Genomic DNA, 20169 nt, shown 5'->3' on the forward strand with positions numbered 1-20169 from the left:
ATTTTTTTCTTGTTTTTGTGTGTCTACCTTGGCATATACTAAAGGAAGGTGTGTATTCATTTATTACATGATATCTCTGGGTTATAATTATTTACATATATGAATTTGAAAGAAAGATTGAGAGGGACATGTGTGACCGTTGTTTCATTATGATCATTTACATGACTAAAGATAAAGATCATATGTCTGATTTTCAGTTTAATGGCAAGTTACTTAAAATAAATGAAATATGTTTTTATTGTTTTCGTGGGTTTGATGCTTTGTGTTTTATTTCAAGTAACTTGAGAATGCATTGTGTTTGGTATTGTTTTTTATGAATATCATTAAAAATTTATTTAAGGAGAGAGTACTTTTGAAATAATATTTTTGATTTATTTGAAAATAAAATTCAAGATAAATGAAATAATTGAAATTTTCTAAAGAAGGAATTGAATATATTTTTACATTTGGATGAACTAAGGATTAACTGAACCATTTATATATAGTACTTTACAGAACTGAATGTGCTTAAATGATAAAGCTCTAATTGGTTAAAATGACTTTCTTTCAAGTCAAAGAACCCAGAAACTGAATAGATGATCTAACTACTGCCACTGAGGTTTTGGATTACTGAGTATTAATTTTCAACTAGACAAAATTTCTAAATAAGGATAATGGTTTTTCCTGTGAGATTTTAAATCTTAACAGGTGATATTGCTCACTTTATTAGGAAATTTTACAACAATTTAAAACGTTTTGACTAATGGTTTTTTTCCTTCTCTCTTTATTACCCTTATCCTGCTGATCCTTAATTTTTTTGGACTTTTGGGATATACAGCATTTTACATTTACTTTGTTTTTAATGTATTTAAATGGTTTATAACATTCTTCCCTTGAAGTGTAAGGAAGTTCTTTTAATTTCCCCCATTTAATTTCTAAAAGTTTCATGGTCATCTTATGCTTGTCATGACTTATTTATATAGTTCTGTTCATGGTATCTTATATTGACTTTTTTTGTGGTTTAGGGTCCAGAAATGTTTTTCTCAGCTTGTTAAATAGAGTTATAAAAGCAGAATCTCAAGCTAGACCTTTTAATCTTATACTTTATAGGATACTTTCCCCTGGTTCTGCTCATTCTTTTAAGATAATAATGTCTGTCTTATTGTGAAAATGGTACATACTCATTAGGTAAATTTGGTAAGCCCAGAAAAACATATAGAAGAAAATGAAAATAAGTTTTTCTATTATCAAAAGAAAAATAAATATTTTGGCATATAACCTATTTTTTCTGTGTATGTATAAAAATATAAAATAACACATATGCACTTAAAAAGACATACTGTAGTACTGTTATGTAACCTATCCTTGAAAAAAAAGAAATTTAATTATGAACATCCTTTAGTCATGAAGTGATCTTCTATTGCATAATTTTAAAGGATTACGTAGTGTTTTGTACGTATATATTTTGTAATTTATTTCACCAATCCGCATTTTTCTGATAATTGATCAGAGAAAAGATCAGCATGATTTCACAGCATAATATCTCCAAAAAGAAAGAATGTCTTAAGGAGTTAAGTAAAAATGTAATTTTGATTATTTTTCTGACAGAGAAAGATCTTCAGTGTGATTACACAGTGAACCCTTTAAAGACATACACATTACTTTTAAAACAAAGCAAATAGCTAAGATAACCATCATAAAGTATAAAAAATAAACAAAAAACAGGAAAACTAGAGCTCAGATGAACTGAGACTTCAGAAAAATGCCAAGACCACCAGAAAAGGTTTCTTATATTGCATTTAATGTAAGCAGAATAATCAAGGAAAGTATAATAATAATGCATGACAATGAGGGGGAAAAATCTTTAGCTCTTGAAGCTTCTTTGTCAAAGTGGAAGAGGAAACCACCACCACCTCTAACAGAAATAGAAATAAGACAAACATTGATAGGAAGGACATAAAGGCCAATATGAGTATAGAGGTAAAGAATGCATCTGATTAAATGAATTGTCTTCTGGGCCATTTAAAACATCTTATAAAAGGAACTGCATGCAACACCTTAAAATTATTGTTATTATTTGTGATCTTTGAAGGTTTTTTGAGAATAAGGGAACTGCTAAAAGATGGGAGATTCTGGGCTTGATTTTGAAACAGGTAGGAGATTTTGGAATTAAAAATGGAAAGGACTCATTTATGACTGACTTGAAGAAAAACAGTTTCAAAATGATTAGGAATAGGTTTGTTAAAATTACATTGCCAGACCAACTTAGATTTTTCTCTGATGCAGTTAGTAGACTAGCAACGCTATAATATATTTGGACTTAAGCTTAGCTTTTGGTAAAGTCATTTTGATATCCTTGAGAGTAAAGTGGGGGAACAATAAGTTAGCTACCAGCTGATTGTGATAATTAATTTACACAATTCTGACTCTAAATGATCCCATCCAGAGAGATTCATTGATCTTAAAAGGTGGCTTTGTTCTTTGCTTTGTCATATTGCTTATATGGAGAAAGAAAATTATCAAATTTATCAGTGATAATGAGGAGTGAGAGATAGTAAATAATATACTAAATGATCCAAAATAATTTTTGAGGCTGATTTGTTGTACTAAGTTTAGATGAACTTTTCGGGAGTATATATGTAAGGCCTAAAAACCACCAGGATACATTAACGTAGCATCGCTCTACAGCATCACATATGAAAAAGACCTGAGGGTGGCTGTTGGCAGTAAACTAAATATAAGACATAAGTATCATATGGCTTCCCATCTTCTTCCTCACCCCTCCCCTAAAAAATCCATTTCAATTAATGGAAGAGTAGAGTAACTGCTGAATACCAAAGTATTGTTATTTTTAGTTCTGTCTATATTCAAGAGGAAGGAAGTGAAAAAGTTGGGTATGTTGCCAGTTTAAGGAACTAAGAATTTAAGAGAAATCTTGGGCTGGGCGTGATGTCTCACACCTGTAATCCCAGCACTTGGGGAAGCTGAGGCGTGCGGGTTGCTTGAGGCCAGGAGTTTGAGACCAGCCTGGACAACATGGCGAAACCCTGTCTCTACTAAAATTACAAAAATTAGCTGGGCGTGTTGGTGCATGCCTGTAATCCCAGCTATGTTGAGAGGCTGAGGCACAAGAATTGCTTGAACCCAGGAGGCAGAGGTTGCAGTGAGCAGAGATCACTCCACTGCACTCCAGTCTGGATGACAGAGTGAGACTCTTTCTCAAAAAAAAGAGAGAAATCTTGTGACAGCTCTGGTTGGATATTAAGGAATGTCATAATAAGAGCTATCTTCAGATATTTTAAGACTTTTCCTTTGAAAAGTAATTAGACATGGTTTGAGTCAGACTTGTTTGAAGTTAGGAGCATGAACTCTGAAATTGAACCCCTTGGTTCAGACCCAGCACTTAATTAACTATATGATTTCAGGCACCTTGCTTAGCTCCTAGGTTTCCATTTTCTCAGCTGTAAAATTAGGATGGTTTTGAGGATTAAGGTGCTCAGTATTGTTCTAAATGCCCAAGTGTTCACATTGTTGTTGTTATTTGGTCCCAGCAGGTAGAACTAAGGCAGTGGTTTTCAGCCCAGATGATTATGTCTTCTAGTGGGCATTGGCAATATCTCGGGACATTTTGGTTGGGGAGCTGGAGAAAGTACTAGCATACTGGTGGATGGAGGCTAGGTATGCTGCTAAACATTCTACAATGCAAACAACAGCCTCTTTACAACAAAGAATTACCTGACCCAAAACCCTGAACTTGGGTTAGCTAAAAAGGTTTAAGCCTTAATGTTAAGGAAAAACAGCCTAAGAGTCAGAACTTTCCAAGGCTAGAATGAAACTTTTAAAAGAGAAAAGTTCCCCTTCCCTGTCATTTGCAGTAGGTCAGCCAATTCGAGGACACTTTGTAAATGAAGATTCAGGAATTAGATAAATGTTTGGACTAGATTTTCTAAACGATTTTTCCTAAACTAAGGTTCTGTGTTTCTGTGGATATTTCTTAGGATAGTTAGACATACTGAATTACAACAACATCAAAGGGCCTCTGATATAAATTATTTTAGTCTTTAATTTCATCAATCTAATTACAGTATAGATTTTTATTTTTGATATTTAGGATTGAATAAAAGGTATAATGGGGGGAATTTAATAGAAAAAGGTTGTGTTTTCAAAGGTCATTTGGAAGGAGTGATTGTGGGATGGCTGTGATTTGTCTTTAGAAATATGTTTTGTGGCCGGGCGTGGTGGCTCATGCCTTTAATCCCAGCACTTTGGGAGGCCGAGGCGGGCAGATCACAAGGTCAGGAGTTCAAGATCAGCGTGGCCAATATGGTGAAACCCATCTCTACTAAAAATACAAAAAATTAGCCAGGCGTGGTGGCGGGTACCTGTAGTCCCAGCCACTTGGGAGTCTGAGGCAGGAATTGCCTGAACCTGGGAGGTGGAGGTTGCAGTGAGCCAAGAGTGCGCCACTGCACTCCAGCCTGGGCGACAGAGCGAGACTCCATCAAAATCTGTCCTGTGAAAATAATTTATTAAAATATTCACAATCATTTGATAAATATTTTAAAAACTGAGTCTTGTATTTGTACTACATATCTTTTATACTCCAAAAGTTTAAAAAAATTATATTTTTTAAAAGCATTGCTTTAAAAATATTGGTTGTGTATGCATTATAATATTATTCTCAATCATTTACAATACCAAGAACAGTAACTGGCACAATGTAGTTATTTAGTAAATATTTGTTGAACGAATGACTATTCAGTAGATACACAATAAACCTGTGCAACCATTAATTTCGCTTTGAACAATTTTTAATAGTGGCTATTTTTAAAAATTTTTTCATGCTAGGAAGTTGCTGGGAATATTAAGTATGTAGTGACTGCCAACTCTGAAATTTGTATTTCTAGCCTAGACTTTTCCCCTGAACTTTAGACTTATGTATCCATAAGTATACACAGACTTACATACGCTCAGATGTGTAATAAACGTCTCACGTTTAACATGTCTAAGACATACCTACATTTCTAAATCTAGTCCTCTCACTCTCACTTGCATTCAGTAAATGGAACTTCCATTCTTCCAGTTGCTCAGGACAAAATCATGGAGTCATCCTTAACTCTTCTTTTTCTCTCACCTCCTACATTTCATCCATCAGTAAATTTCAGAGGCATATTCTTCAAAATGTATAGTCTAGTCCACTCTTTACCACGTAACTCTGCCATAACACTGGTCCAAGTCACTTTCAGCTTTCGCCTGATTATTTACAGTAACCTCTGAAATGGTTTCCTGGTTTTACCTTTGCCTCCTTTCTCCCATTCTCCCATTGTTTGCTTTGTGATCCTGTTAAAACGTAAATTACATCATTTAATTCACACTTCAGTGCTACCCATTTCATGCAAACAAAAGCAAAAACCGTTTAAACATTCCTTCAATGCCTGTCATAATCTTGTTCTAGTCTTGCCTAACTAAGCTCTATCTTTTTAACATGGTTGTTCTTATTTTCTATGCTCCAGCAACCCTCGGCTTCTTGAATGTCTTGAAAAAGCCAAGGATAACTCTTACCACAGGGCCTTTGCATTTACTATTCCCTTCTATATTTCATAATTCTGTTTCTTACGTTTTTAGGTCTTTGTTTAGACACTTCCCCCTTAGAGAGTTCTACTTTGACCATTCAAAATGGTGGCACTCTTTTTTTATTACCTTTATTTTTCCTTATAACATTTATCACCATTTGTTAGTATCTGGGTCTTCATGTGACTTCAGTTGAAATTTGAAAAGATACTCCTAGGCCCTGCTGCTGCTGCTGCTGCTGCTGCAATGGGATTTTAGGAAGAAGAAAAAGATGTCAAGATTTAGAAATAGTATTAAAACTGTTTTTAGGCTATACATATTTATTGCTGAAGTTGTCTTTGTGGGGGTAATCTGGGATTTAAGTATCATTTAAAATATTTTTATGGGAAAAATATATCCGACAACAGACTTACAGGTGATCTTTGAGAATTTAACTAACTCTTCAGTTGAGAACTTCCCTTTTCCATAATTAAGCATTTGTTCCTTGGGAAACTGACCATATATTAAGCAGAAGAACAGAAAGTTTATAGAAGGCTAATTGACCAAAAAAAGGAAATGAGAGATAAATTGTTATTAAATCTATTTAGAAGTTTGATAGCATTTTTTATATTATAGTTGTTGACATTTAATACAGGGGTCAGCAAACTTTTTCTGTATAGGGCTGGATAGTAAATATTTTTGGCTATGTGGGCCACAGTCTCTGTCCTAACCACTCAACTTTGTCATTGTAGCATGAAACAGCCATGAACAGTAATCATGAATAGACATGGCTGTGTTCCAATAATACTTTATTTACAAAATCAGGCAATGGGTAGAATTTGGCCCATGAGCCATAGTTTTCCAAATCCTGACTTAACACATTAACGATGCTTATAAAAAGCAAATCAGTTGCTTCAAAAATATATTAATATAAAGTCATTTAAAAGCTTTAGTTTAAAAAACTGAAACAGAAGATCTGATATTTGTTGGAACAGTAAAAAAATCAGCCAATTTTTTCTCCCAGAATAAAAATAGGATTTAAAATATTGCTTCTTTATTGAGGTCTAATTCAAATGGATAGGAGTATTGTCAGTGGAAAAAAAACACACTCAAACTCCAGGGTATGGGACAGGACACCTTCTGAAATGAGGGGCCTATGGCCTATAAGCAAAGTAGGTCAGGGGATTTCTTTATGGTCAGCTCCATTACAGAAAGGCAGGGGAAGAGTAGAATGTATTTTTAGTTTCTAAGGCCTGCCTTGGAGAGAAAAAGGAGCCATGAAAAGAGAGCAGGTGAAGGTCAGAGAGAGAGATTCTGTTTTCTGAGGCCTAAAGTGCCCCCAACATTATAACAAGGGCAATGGGAGTTACGAGCCAGGAAACATGGACAAAAACATATATATAGCCTTTTATAGAGACATATGGTTTTTTACAGAGCTGTATATAGTTTTTTATATTACAGTTTTGTGTATTTGTCAACAGTTTTCTGATATGAGTGCTACTTATATCAGCTACTTCTGGAAATTTTTCTTATATTATTTCCTTGAAAATGTGTTCCCCTCTATTTTCTCTGTTCTCTTTAGAGCATATATTAGTTGAATGTTGACCTCCTTCACTAGTTCTCTTTTTTAATGCTTTCTTATTTTCCATTTCTTTGCATTTTTGTTCTTTTAAGGATATATTCAATATTTTTTCAACCCTTCTAGTAACCTTGTAAAAATTTCTGCTATTATTTTGAATTTCTCAGAACTTATTCTTTAATTTTTTTAAAATTGCAGCATTCCAGTCCTTATTTTATGGATACATTTTTTATGTTACTGAATTATTATAGTTTTGTGGTTTTTTTTGTCTCCACTTTATTGCCCCTTTTGTTATATATAGTAAGCTTTTTCATTGTGAAATAATTTTAGATTTACAAGATGTCACAAAAAATCATACAGTGAGTTCCCAGGTACTCTACTCAGCCTCCTTCAATGATAACATCTTATATAACTTTAGTACATTATGAGAACCAGGAAACTGACGTGGGTACAGTACTAATAACTAAATTATTGACCTTTCTTGTATTTTATCAGTTTTTACATGCACTTGATATCTTTTTTCTGTTACATGGTTCTGTGATGTTTTATCATATGTATAGATTCATGTAACTCCCACCGCAATCGGGATATAGAACTCTTCTATCACCACAAAGAAATTCTCTTATGCTACCCCTTTACAGTTACACCCTCTCTCCAACTCTGACCTCTGGCAACCCCTAATTTGGTTCTATATCCCCATAAGTTTGTCGTTTTGGGAACATTATATAAGTGGAATCATACAGCATATAAACTTTTGGGTTTGGGTTTTTTCATTCAGTGAAATGCTTTTGGATCCATTCACATTTGTTGCAGATATCAATAGTTTTTTTTAAATTGCTGAATAATATTCTATGGTATGGCTGTACTACAGTTTACCCATTCAAAAAATGGCTTGGTTTTTGTTATAAACTTTGCAGTACTGTTGGATTTTAAAAACTCTGTATGTATTAATTTAGTATTATAAACTTTTTCCCCTTGTAGTAGTCTCTAGTTTCATTGAACAAAACGAGATCCTGATGTTTTTCTTCAGTTCTTAGGAACCTGCCTGCCATTGAAAACTGTTGCTGTAATTAGAATTTCTAAACAAATTAAGTGACAAAATCATATGCAGAAGCTCATACCAGATTTGCATTCTAAAATTTGATGTGAATAGATATTTGCTTCTACAATTGATCTTAGCCAAAAGGCCAAGAAGCAATAGATATTTGCTTCTGAGAATGACCATTTTAATAAGATTTAACGGTTTTTAGAAACTTTACTGCCTGCTGATTCACCTTATGCTTCAGAGCATGATTTTGAAACAAAGTGAAAAGTTGATATTAAAGAAAACGGAAGCATTATTAAGTCATAAAGCTGCAAAATTTAAAAATGGAAATATTTTCTTTTGTGTTTAAGGTGGATTTGTGTATTATGTAACTAGAGGTGCTTGGAAGTGATTGATATTCCTTAGTTGAAGAAAATTGTGATCTCAGAGGATCATGATTAAGGGTTCTGATTTGGGCTTTCGTAGTAAGTTTACTGGGTAGTATATGTTGGTTTGTGAAGTTTTCAAGTGGTGATCAGTTGGTGATGGTAGATGTTTTTAATCTGATTGTAGAAGTGCTTTTGGTTTCTTGAGACCATGGACCGTATTACAACAAGAGGATGCAAAAATCTATGTAGATTGGTAAGAGAAGGAATTTAGTGCACTCTGCTAAGACAAGTGTGAAAAGAAAGGACTATTAGAAGAAGAAAGGCATGACTTTTATTACTTAAGTGTAATTGAAATGCCTAAGTAGTTGTTTTCTATTATGGTATTCTCAGGCAGCTGTGTTTTGGCCAAGAGGTCAATTCTGGTGTACAATTTGGTGTGTGTGTGTATATATATATCTCCATAAAACCTTACCATAATTAGGATAATGAGCATATACATCACACTCAAAAGCTTCTTTGGTGCCCTTTGTAACCCTTCCCTTTGAACTCCTATACCCCTTTTTTGTGAAACCACCAATATGTTTTCTGTTGCTCTATACATTCTATATTTCCTAGAATTTTATATAATTTATTTTTTGTGGTGGGGAGAGATCTGGCTTCTTTTATTCAGTGTAATTATTTTGAGATTGATTCATGTTGTAACTTGTGTCAGTAGTTCATTCTTTTTTATTGTTGAGTAGTAGTCCATTGTATGGATATATCGCAAATTGTTTATCCTTTCACTTGTTCATAAACATTTAGGTTGTTTCCAGTTTTGAGCTGTTACAAATAAAGCTGCTAAGAATGTTTGCTTACAAATTTTTTTTATGGATAATGTCTTCGTCTCTTTTGGGTAAATACATAATGGAATGGCTGAATCATATGGCTAGAGTCTGTTTAATTTCTTAAGAAACAAACTGTTTTCCGAAACAGTTTCTAAAATGGTTGTACCATTTTCCATTCCTACCACAAGTGTATGAGAGTTCCATTCCATACATGTACTCATCAACAGTTGATATAGTCAGTCTTTTTATTTAGCCACTCTAATGTGTAATGATGTAACAATGTCATTTTAATTTGCATTTCTTTAATGACAAGTGATGCTATCATTTCATGTACTTATTTTTTCATCTGCATATCTCAAATTTTTTACCCATTATTTGGAGAGTTCTTTATATAGCTTACATATCAGTCCTCTATCAGATATATGATTTGCAAATATTTTCTCCCAGTCTGAGGCTTGTGTTTTTAGTCTCTATTATTTATTTATTTTTTTGAAACAGTGTCTTGCTCCATTGCCCAGGCTAGAGTGCAGTAGCATGATGACCATGACTCACTGCAACCTCAGACTTCTGGGCTCAAGCAATACTTCCACCTCAGCCTCTCAAGTAGCCGGAACCACAGACGCCTGCCACCACTCCTGGCTAATTTTTTAAAAATTTTTTTGTAGAAGTGGTATCACTATGTTGCCCAGGCTGGTCTTGACCTCCTGGGCTCAAGCTATCCTCCTGCCTCAACCTCGTAAGGTGCTGGGATTACAGGCTTGAATCACTGCACACAGCTTCTTTTCATTCTCTTAACACTGTTTTTTGAAGATCAGAAGTTTTTAATTTTGATGAAGTTCAGTTGTCGGTTTGCTCTTTTATGCATTGTGCTTTTTATTTCTAGAAGTTCTGTAGTTTTCAGTTTTAGATTTAGGTGTGTGGTCCATTTTGAGTTAACTTTTGCATATGATGGAAACTATTGTGCAGAGTTCTTTTTTTTTTTCTAGAATTGCTGAAAGTGAAATACCTATTGTATATTCATTTGTTCCAGCACCATTTGATGAAAAACTCTTCCCTGAATTGTGTTTGAGCCCTTGTTGAAAATGAGTTGTCCATATATATATGTATGTGAGTTCTTTTCTGGAGTCTTCATTCTGATTCATTGATCTATGTGCCTGTCATTATGCCAGTAGCACACTTTACTCATTACTACAGTTTTTTTTTTCTTTTTATTATTATTATTATTATTATACTTTAGGCTCTATGGTACATGTGCGCAACGTGCAGGTAAGTTACATATGTATACATGTGCCATGCTGGTGCGCTGTACCCACCAACTCGTGAGTCTTGAAATCAGATCATGTTAGTCTTCCAACTGTTCTTTTAAAAAAATTATTTAGGCTATTCTAGGTCATTTGCATATTCATATGAATTTTGGAATCAGCTTGTCACTCTTAACAAGCAAGCCTACTTGGTTTTCCATTGGGATTATGTTGTATCTAGTAGATGAACTTAGGGAGAAAATTGACTTGTAAAGACGGTAGGTTTCTCCATTTGTTTAGGTCTTCTTAATTTCAGTAATGTTGTATAATTTCCAATGTGTGAGTTTTTCACATCTTTTGTCATATTTATCCCTAAGTATTATCCCTAAGTATTTCAGGTTTTGGTGTTATTTGTAAGTAGTGTTTTTAAAATTTCAATTTCAGGTTGCGTATTCTTGGTATATAGAAATAAAGTTCATTTTAAAATACTGATTTTGTATTCTGCAACCTTGCTGAACTCATTGGTTCTAGTAACCTTTTTTTCTTACTAGAGCCTACAATAGATGATCATGTTTTCTGCAAATAAAGACAGTTTTACATCTTAATCAATCTGAATGTCTTTTCTTGCCATATTGCACTGGCTATAATCCTCAGTACATTGTTGAAGAAAAGTGACAGTGGACATTCTTATTTCTGATTCTTATTTCTGATTTTAGATGGAGAGCATTTGGTCTTTGATTACTATTCTTTTTTTATGTATTGCTGGATTTGATGTGTTAACATTTTGTTTAGAATATTGATATTTGTGTTCTAAGATTTGTGGTTTTCTTTTCTTGTAATATTTTTTTCCACTTTTTTTTAGTTCAAAATTTTCTAATTTCCTTTTTGATTTCTTTATTGCTCTGTGAGTTGTTTAGGTAAAGGTATTATTTAATTTCCAAGTGTTTGGGAATTTTCTAGATATTGGTGTCTGGGCAATGTTGGTCTCATAGAATGAGTTGGGAAATACTATCTTCTCGTCAATTTTCTGGAAGAGCTGTGTAGGGGTGATATTATTTCTATCTTAAATGCTTGGTAGAATTTGTCAGTGAAGCCATATGAGCCTAGAGTTTTCTTGGAAGGAAAGTTTTAAACTACAAATTAAATTTCTTTAGTAAACAGAGCTATTCAACCTTTTCTTAAGTGAGCTTTTTTGTAGGTTTAAATTTGTCCATTCTGAGTTGTTGAATTTAGTGGCTTAAAGTTGTTTATAATATTCTTTTATTATTATTTTAGTATCTGTAGCCTCTCTTATTTCTGACGTTGGTAGTTTGTATCTTCTCGATTTTTGTCCCAAGCAGTCTGGGTAGAGGTTTAACAATTTTATTGACTGACGTCATTTTTCTTAGACCTTTCTTCTTTTCTAATATAGGAATTTAATGCCATAATTTGCCCCTAAGTACTGTTACAATGTCATACCATGCTACAAATTATGGTATCTTGGGGTTTTTTCCACTTTCTTTTAGTTCAAAATTTTCTAATTTCCTTTTTGATTTATTTATTGCTCTGTAAGTTGTTTAGGTAAAGATATTATTTAATTTCCAAGTATTTGGGAATTTTCTAGGTATCTCTGTTATTGAATTTTACTTTAATTCCATTGTAATCAGAGAACATACTTTGTATGATTAAATTCTTTTAAGTTTATTGATACTTGTTTTATTGCCCAAAATATGATCTATCTTGATAAATGTTCTGTATGCACATGAAAAGCATGAGTTTTCTGCCCTTTTTGGGTGTTTTGTAAATGTCAATGAGGTCAAGTCAGTTGATAATGTTATTCAAATCTCATCAATCCCTACTGATTTTCTGTGTAGTTTTTCTGTTAAATATTGTGAGAGAGGTGGTGAAATCTCTGATGATAATTATGGAATTGTCTAGTTCTCATAGTTTTATCAGTTTTTGCCTCCTGTATTTTGAAGCTCTCTCATGAGGCAGAAAAACATTTGGATTGTTATGTGCACTTAATAAATTAACCCCTTTATCTTTATGAAATACATTGGTGATATTCTTTGTTCTGAACTCTGCTTTGTCTGATATTAATATAGCCACTCTTGCTTTCTTTGAACTAGTGCTAGCATAGTGTATCTTTCCTCATTCTTTTATATTGAATCTCTTTGTACCATATAGCATATAGTTGGACCTGGCTTATTATTATTATTATTATTATTAGTATTATTTTAAGACAGGGTCTCACTCTGTTCCCAGGCTGTAGTGCAGTGGTGCGATCTCCGCTCACTGCAGCCTTGACCTCCGAGGCTAAAGTGATCCTCCCACCTCAGCCTCCTGAGTAGCTGGGACCACAGGCATGTGCCACCACACCCAGCTAATTTTTGTATTTTTTGTAGAGATGAGGCTTTGCCATGTTGCCAAAGGCTGGTCTCAAACTCTTGGGCTCAAGTGATCTGCCAGGCTGGAGATCTAGCTTTTATATCCAATCTGATAATCTTCACCTTTTATGGTTTAGACAGTTTACATCTAAATGGCTAAGGCTATCTGTATTCAATGTGATTATTGACATGGTTAAGGTTAAGTCTTATCCTGTTATTTATTTTCCGTTTGTCCCATTTGTTCCTTTTCCTTCTTCCTCCCAACCCCTTTTTTCCTTTGCCTTCTTGGATTAGCCAAATCTTTTTTTATGATTTTATTTTATCTCCTTTTTTGGTATATTAACTGTATTTCTTTTGTTTTCTTATATTAGTGGTTGCTTTAGTATTAACAGTATACATCTTTAACTTATCACAGTATACCTTCAAGTGATGTTATACTGTTTCTTGTGTGGTGTAAAAACCTTACAAAAGTATACTTGCATTTCTTTCTCCCAGACTTTGTGCTGCTCTAGTTATATGTATATGTTATAAACCCCATATTATATTATTATCATTATTGTTTAATCTTTTATAGAGATTTAAACAATTAGAAAAAAATTATATTCTTCCATGCAGTTACTTTTTCTAGTAGTCTTCATTTTTTTGTGTAGATTCATATTTTCATCTGGCATTAGCTTTTTTGTCTGCCTGAAGGACTCCCTTTTAACTTTTCTTGCAGTGCAGATCTTCTCATGATGAATTCATGTGTCTTTTTATTTTATTTTATTATTATTATACTTTGTTTTTTTTGCCTGAAAATGTCTGTACTTTCTTATTTTTTTTCGACAAATCAATGCAGATCCTTCTTATTTTTGAAAGATGTTTTTACTGGCTATGACAAACCTAGGTTGACAGGTTTGTTTTCATTTTTTTTCTTTAAAGTGTGTGTGGAGTTTGTTGTGCATCTTGAATCTGCGGGTTTGTAATTTTTGCCAAATTTGGAGAAAGTTCAGATATTACTTCCCTTTTTTTCCTTCCCACTTCCTTCATGGACTCCATTTACACCTATATTAGGCCACTTGAAATTGACTTGTAGCCTACTCATGCTGTTTATTTTTCTGTTTTCTCTTTTTTATTTTGAATATTTCCTATTGCATTGTCTTCAAATTTGTTAATCATTTCTTCTATAATGTGTAATCTCCCATTAATTCCATTCAGTGTGCTTTTCTTTTTTAAAGTTATTTTTAATTGACATGTAACATGTAATAATTATACATATTTAGAGGTACTGAGTGATATTTCAGTACATGTATACAGTGTGTAGTGAGCAACTCAGGGTGATTAGTATATCACCTCAAACATTTATCATTTTAAAAAAATGTTGGGAACGTTCAAAGTTCTCTCTTCTAACCATTTGATAATATATAATAAGTTATTGTTAACTGTAATCATTTTAAAGGGCCATTTAGTATACTTTTCATCTCACATGTAAACATTTTTTATCTCTGGAAGCTTGATTTGCATCTTTTTAATCCTGTATGTCTCTACATTGCTTTTTGGAGGGCTGTGGTTATAGTGACTTTTTAATGTTTTTATTTCTCATTCTAACGTATGTGTCAGTTCACGTTTTATTTCACTTGATTTTTTTTTTCCTCATGGGTTATGTGTTCTCACTTCTTTGCATGCCTGATAATTTTTGATCGGATGCCATACATTGTAAATTTTACCTCATTTATGTGTTTGATATTTCTTATACTTATAAATATTCTTGAGCTTTGCTTTAGGATTTAGCTATATGGAAACAATGTGGTCCTTTTGGTCTTGATGTTAAAATTTGTTAGGGGAACTGGAACAGTGCTCAGTCTAGTTGTAATTATTTCCCATTTTAGAACCTTCTAATTCTCTTCTCAATGCCCTATAAATTATTAGGCTTTCCAGTCTGAACTAGTGAGAACAGGACCTATTCCTGGCCCTGTATGAGTGCTGGACACTATTTCCTCTAATCCTTTGAGGTGGTTTTTTTCCCCAGCTTCTTTTCATAGTGTCCTCACATGTGTGACTGGTATTCAGCTCAGCACTCAAGGAGGACTCTGCAAATTTCTGAGGTTTTCTCTCTGTGTTACATTCTCCTCTCTGGTACTTTTCCCTTAGAACTCTAGCCATCTCTTATCCCAGTGTCTCAGCTCCATGTCTTTCACTCAGAGTCCACTGGGTTCTGCTTGTGTTTCTCCTTTCTGTGTTTACTTTGCAGATGCTCTCAAGATAGTAATTTGGGACAATTGTTGGGCATATCTCATTTGCTTTCCATTTTTCAGTGATTGCTCTCCTTCATTGCCTGATGTGCCGTGTCTTGCAGACTGTTGTTTCATATATTCCGTTTGGTTTCTTGGGTTGTTTCAGACAGGAGTATGAACTCAGCCTTTGTTATTCTATCTTGGCTGGAAATAGATATTAGGGCTAATCCAGTCTTCATGTCCTTACCTATCCTTATTTCATGAATCTCAAACTCTTCAATGCAGCCTGAAACAGAGCTTTCCCCTCTGAACTTGCTCATCCTCATTTTCTTTTGTACATATTAACTGTTTTTGCCTTTAAAGGGATTTCTTAATCTGAAAGTATTGAATTAAATATAGTAGGACATAATTTGTCCTCCATGACATCTGATTTTGAAGGTCTGATTCAGGGTTCAGTCTATATGGGAATTAAAAGAAAATATGAAAGTGTATTATGACACCTTTTGAATTTGTTTAAAATCTAAGTGGTTTAGAGATGAAGCCAATATTTTGGCAGTGTCTAGTCTTTCAGCTACAGAGATGTCTGGTGAAAACGCTTTTTTAATTACTCAGTCTGCTTGGCCCTTACTAAAACTGAACATTTAGCTTGTATTTGTCTTACTCGTTGTTGTGCTTATACCTTGTCCATTAAATTACCAGACTCACATTTAGATAATGTGCTTTCTTATAGTTGAAAATGATGAAAACTTAGCCGCCAGAATAATTTGAAGAGTTATTTTTTCTATATATGATCTTTGTTCTATTTAGTGTGGATTCCTTTTTTTCCTACTTTAGAAAACGAGCCAGAAATTCCAGTATTCCTACTCTAATGATTTTTTAAAAACATAAATGCAGTAGGATCTTTTGATTTGTTCTGTTTGAAAGAAAAGATTATGTTCTATTGATGCAGCTGTCCTCTAATTTTTTTTCACTAGAATGAAGGTGGGATTAGAATTTTTCTCTGTAGGTTGATGAGAAACAAATAACTGATAAAGGCTGTTAGGTTGCCTTTATTTCCCTAGAAGTAACTTACAGGATGAATACAAAGTCAACTTTATCTTCTGTCCTGGTAGTCTGTTATAGCAAGGTGATGACTGATTTTTATAATGAAAGAAACCACCAAGATAACAAAAAATATTAAAGCTAATAAAATCAACCAAAGAGATGACCCGGAGGCACTGAAAGATTTTGTTTTCTGAATCACCAAGATTAAATTTTAACTCGTGTGGTTTTGCTAAAGGAGAGCAGTATAATATTATGAAAGGGGCACTGGAATGAATCAAAAGGCTTAGGTTATAGTGTTATTAGCGTTTCTACTAAATGCTATGTGACCCTGAGCAAGTCTTGCAGTTTTGAACTTTAACATCCTCATCTGTCATAAACTAAATAAACTAACATTTCATGAGTAATTATGTTGTGCCAGGTACATTGCTGGTCAGCTTACTTATTATACTTCATTTAATTCACCTATTCACCTTAGAAAGTAAATAGAATCTACATTTTACAAATGAGAAACCTAAGTTTCCAGAACAATAAGTATCATTCAAAATGCCAAGCAATAAGCATTAGACGACAATTTTACTCTAAAGCCACGAACTTCCTTCTGTTTCTAAAAAGAACTTTAATATTTTTGAACCATATTATATGCTAACAGTACATTTCCAAATTGCCTTAGGTCTGGCTTTATTATTTTTATTATCATCAGTTTTCTTATTTGCAGTGTACTCTAATTATTGAAATTTTATCTATTTGTCGGGGCCTGGACACTAGTGATACACTAGTGGCTACTCTATAGCAATGTCTGTTTCCTTTGAGATCCTAAAGCTTTTATTATCTGATACCCAATTTAGTAGTTACGTATTTGGGAACTCTTTAGTGGTTTTATATTTGGAAGTTGGGATAACTCTTGAATTGTTTAAAGTTCTGCATGTTCATCTGTTATTGCTACACTTAGAAAACAAGCTCCTGAGGAAGCTTCTTTCTGTTGGCATTTAGCATAGCATTGTGCATATAGTATGTGTAACTTAATACATAATTGTGTTAAAATATTCTGTAAACTGGACTATTTTAATCAGCATTCTGAGTTATTCACTTCTGGTGGAGAAGTTTATTATATATAAGATATTTTTAAGTTTTAAAAATTCTGTGACTTTATGTAGTCAGAGTAGGTAGGTTTGTTAGGTTTTTCAGAGAAATGCTTTTCTTTTTTTTTTTTTTTTTTTTTTTTTCCTGAGACAGAGTCTCGCTCTGTTGCCCATGCTGGAGTGCAGTGGTGTGATCTCGGCTCACCGCAACCTCCGCCTCCCAGACAATTCTTGTGCTCCAGTCTCCTGAGTAGCTGGGATTACAGGTGTGTGCCACCACACCCAGCTAATTTTTGTATTTTTAGTAGAGACAGGGTTTTGCCATGTTGGCCAGGCTGGTCTCGAACTCCTGACCTCAAGCGCTTCACCCGCATTGGCCTCCCAAAGCATTGGGATTACAGGTGTGATTCACTGTGCCTGGCTGAGAAATGCTTTTCAGAAAAACTTTTTTAAAAAAATCATAGTGTTTTGAAAAGGCTCAACTCAAAGTTGGTTGATTGAAGTTAGCATGTAGACTTATTTGGCAGGGAGACCAATTTCTCTGCCCCATTCCTCAGTTTTTTAAGAGTTCCAGAAGCTCTTGCCTTCTCTTTTTCCCCTACAATGAAGGAAATCAAAAGAACATCTGAGTAACATTTAAGATATCTGAGTGATCTACTACTGTTATTACTACAACTTCTGCTAACTCATATGTTAGTTAATCTTTCTAAGCTTTAGTTTTCTCGTTCATAAAAAACTGAGTTCAAGTATGTGATCTTCAAAGACACACTATTCCAGAATTTTTAAAGCCTACAAGTTTGAGGTAAATTAGGTTTCAGAATTGGAAAGTAGCATTTGATTTTTGCACTTCAAGATACTAGTTTTATGTTACTCGGGTTTTTCTTTTAAAATGTTTGCAATCTTATGTTCTGCTTTTATGGTTAATTTTCCTTTCTAACTTATCAGTACTTCCTCACGTATTGCTAAAGGAGGAGTCGACCACACCAAAATGAGTCTACATGGTGCTAGTGGGGGACATGAGAGATCAAGAGATAGGCGAAGGTCAAGTGACAGATCACGAGATTCATCTCATGAAAGAACAGAGTCTCAACTCACTCCTTGTATTAGAAATGTGACTTCTCCAACACGACAGCACCATGTTGGTATGTAAAATCAACTAACCTTCCTAACAGTTCTTAAAAACATGCATTTACCTTTTTAAAGTAGTAATGACATTGAATTGTGCCTAATACTGCAGAGTAAAATTAGCTGCTTCTGTTCAGTTGTTTCTGTTTTAGTTGAGCTTGGTTCTTGGTGTGAAAGAAAAAACAGCTCATTAAATGCAAAGTTAACGTGAATTTTTAACCTCTGGGACAGTCTTATAAAATAAGTAATTGAAAAGCCTTTGAAACTGTGATATATAGATTTTCAAAGTTTTCAATTTAATTTTTGTCTTATGAAATATATAGCAATAGTTTGTGTAAATTATTGATAGGAGTTTAGTTATTATCATGCTAACAAAGGACCTGAAAGGTAGAATAGCCATCATGTTATTTATTCTGATTTTTGACAATATCTCAAATTTAATTATAAAAATAGATGAAAGATGTGATGTGTTTTACTTTGTTAGTAACTAGCTCACCTTCCTTCCTGCTCATTGTAAATGAACATTAGTACCCCAGGTGAACACATGGTATAACTATAAAACACCAGCTGAAGAAGAGGTGCCTTAGCATGGGAGCTTGCTGATTTTTATTTTCCCCTGCAGAAGGGACAAATTAAAACTTTGACTTAGTATATGCAGCAGTAGTTTCTGATAATCTGTTGTAAATAAGAATCATTAATATTAGGGTCTAATTATGAGAGAAGTTGTCAATGTTTCAGTTGATCCTTGAAGTCAGACTTGTACTTATAGCCAGACATCAACAAAAGAATAAATTAGAGTTGACAGTTTGTTACATGCAAAAGTCAGTGTCTGGGAGTAGAAGAGCAGGATATAATAAATTATTTTATTAATATTGCTTTAGCAAATTTTGCTTTTGGGATGCTACCAGTATTGTAGAAACAGGCAATAAAAGGGAGGTGTCAGAGTATCTCTGGAGATATGTCAAACCTAATTATATAATCAATAATGCTGTACAGAGTGTTCTAAGTAGTTTGAGTCATAGAGGAATTTGGCAAAAGCTGATGAAACTGCTGAGATGGAGGTACATTTTTAGGTCACCTTTAAAGTTTAGTGATCTAGTCTCTGAATGAAATATATCACAAAATCTTGGCTTTTATTTCTCTTTTGTAGACTATTAGAACATCTTAAGAAAATTTTCTGAATTTTAACAATATTTTCTACCTATGAAAATTACAAACTGTAGTTATAGATCATAAAATTTGTAGCAGTGCTTTATTCAACAAACATGAGAATGAGAAAAAACAATATATTATAAGCTACTAAAGCCCCTTTATTTGGTAGACATAAAAATCATTAAAAAAAATAAATACTTCTTACTACCCTTAGTGAATTTCTTTCTTTTTTTGTGGGGGAAAGGGGACCTTCTTTTTTTGAGATAAATTGCTGGTTTTAGAATGCCCTTATTAACGTTGTGAGATTCAAGATTGTACTTTGTGTTCTCAGAATAGTGTTAGCCCTTTTAGTAATTAGGACAGTTTAAATTGGTATTCCTATTAATCTTTTACTGTAATAACTTTCAAAGCATATTTATTTTACTTGTGAGAATATTCGGTTCCTTGGGTTTCTATTTTTAAGTGGAGTAATAACATAAAATTTTCCTTACTCTTGATGTTAGTTTGGGTTAGCATTAGTCAGCTATACATCTTTTTTAAAAGTCTACAAATAAAGATTTTAGAAAGCATTTTGATGTTTTGGGTTGTATTCCTCGGAACTAAA

The 20169-nt window shown here is 33.5% G+C and overlaps 1 protein-coding gene and 1 pseudogene across 1 annotated transcript in view; one reads left to right on the forward strand and one right to left on the reverse strand.

The window, feature by feature from the left end:
• The window catches only part of BTBD10 (BTB domain containing 10), a gene marked incomplete at its 5' end in the record, with an annotated part of 77247 nt that overhangs the window by 25319 nt on the left and 31759 nt on the right, over positions 1–20169 (forward strand). Inside the window, 1 exon segment of the mRNA NM_001134155.1 lies at positions 18234–18430. Coding sequence (NP_001127627.1) covers positions 18234–18430 — 197 coding nt within the window.
• On the reverse strand, positions 8162–8307 carry LOC129049008 (U2 spliceosomal RNA; annotated as a pseudogene).

This window comes from Pongo abelii, chromosome 9 (assembly GCF_028885655.2).
Source record: "Pongo abelii isolate AG06213 chromosome 9, NHGRI_mPonAbe1-v2.0_pri, whole genome shotgun sequence".
Classification (NCBI taxonomy): domain Eukaryota; kingdom Metazoa; phylum Chordata; class Mammalia; order Primates; family Hominidae; genus Pongo; species Pongo abelii.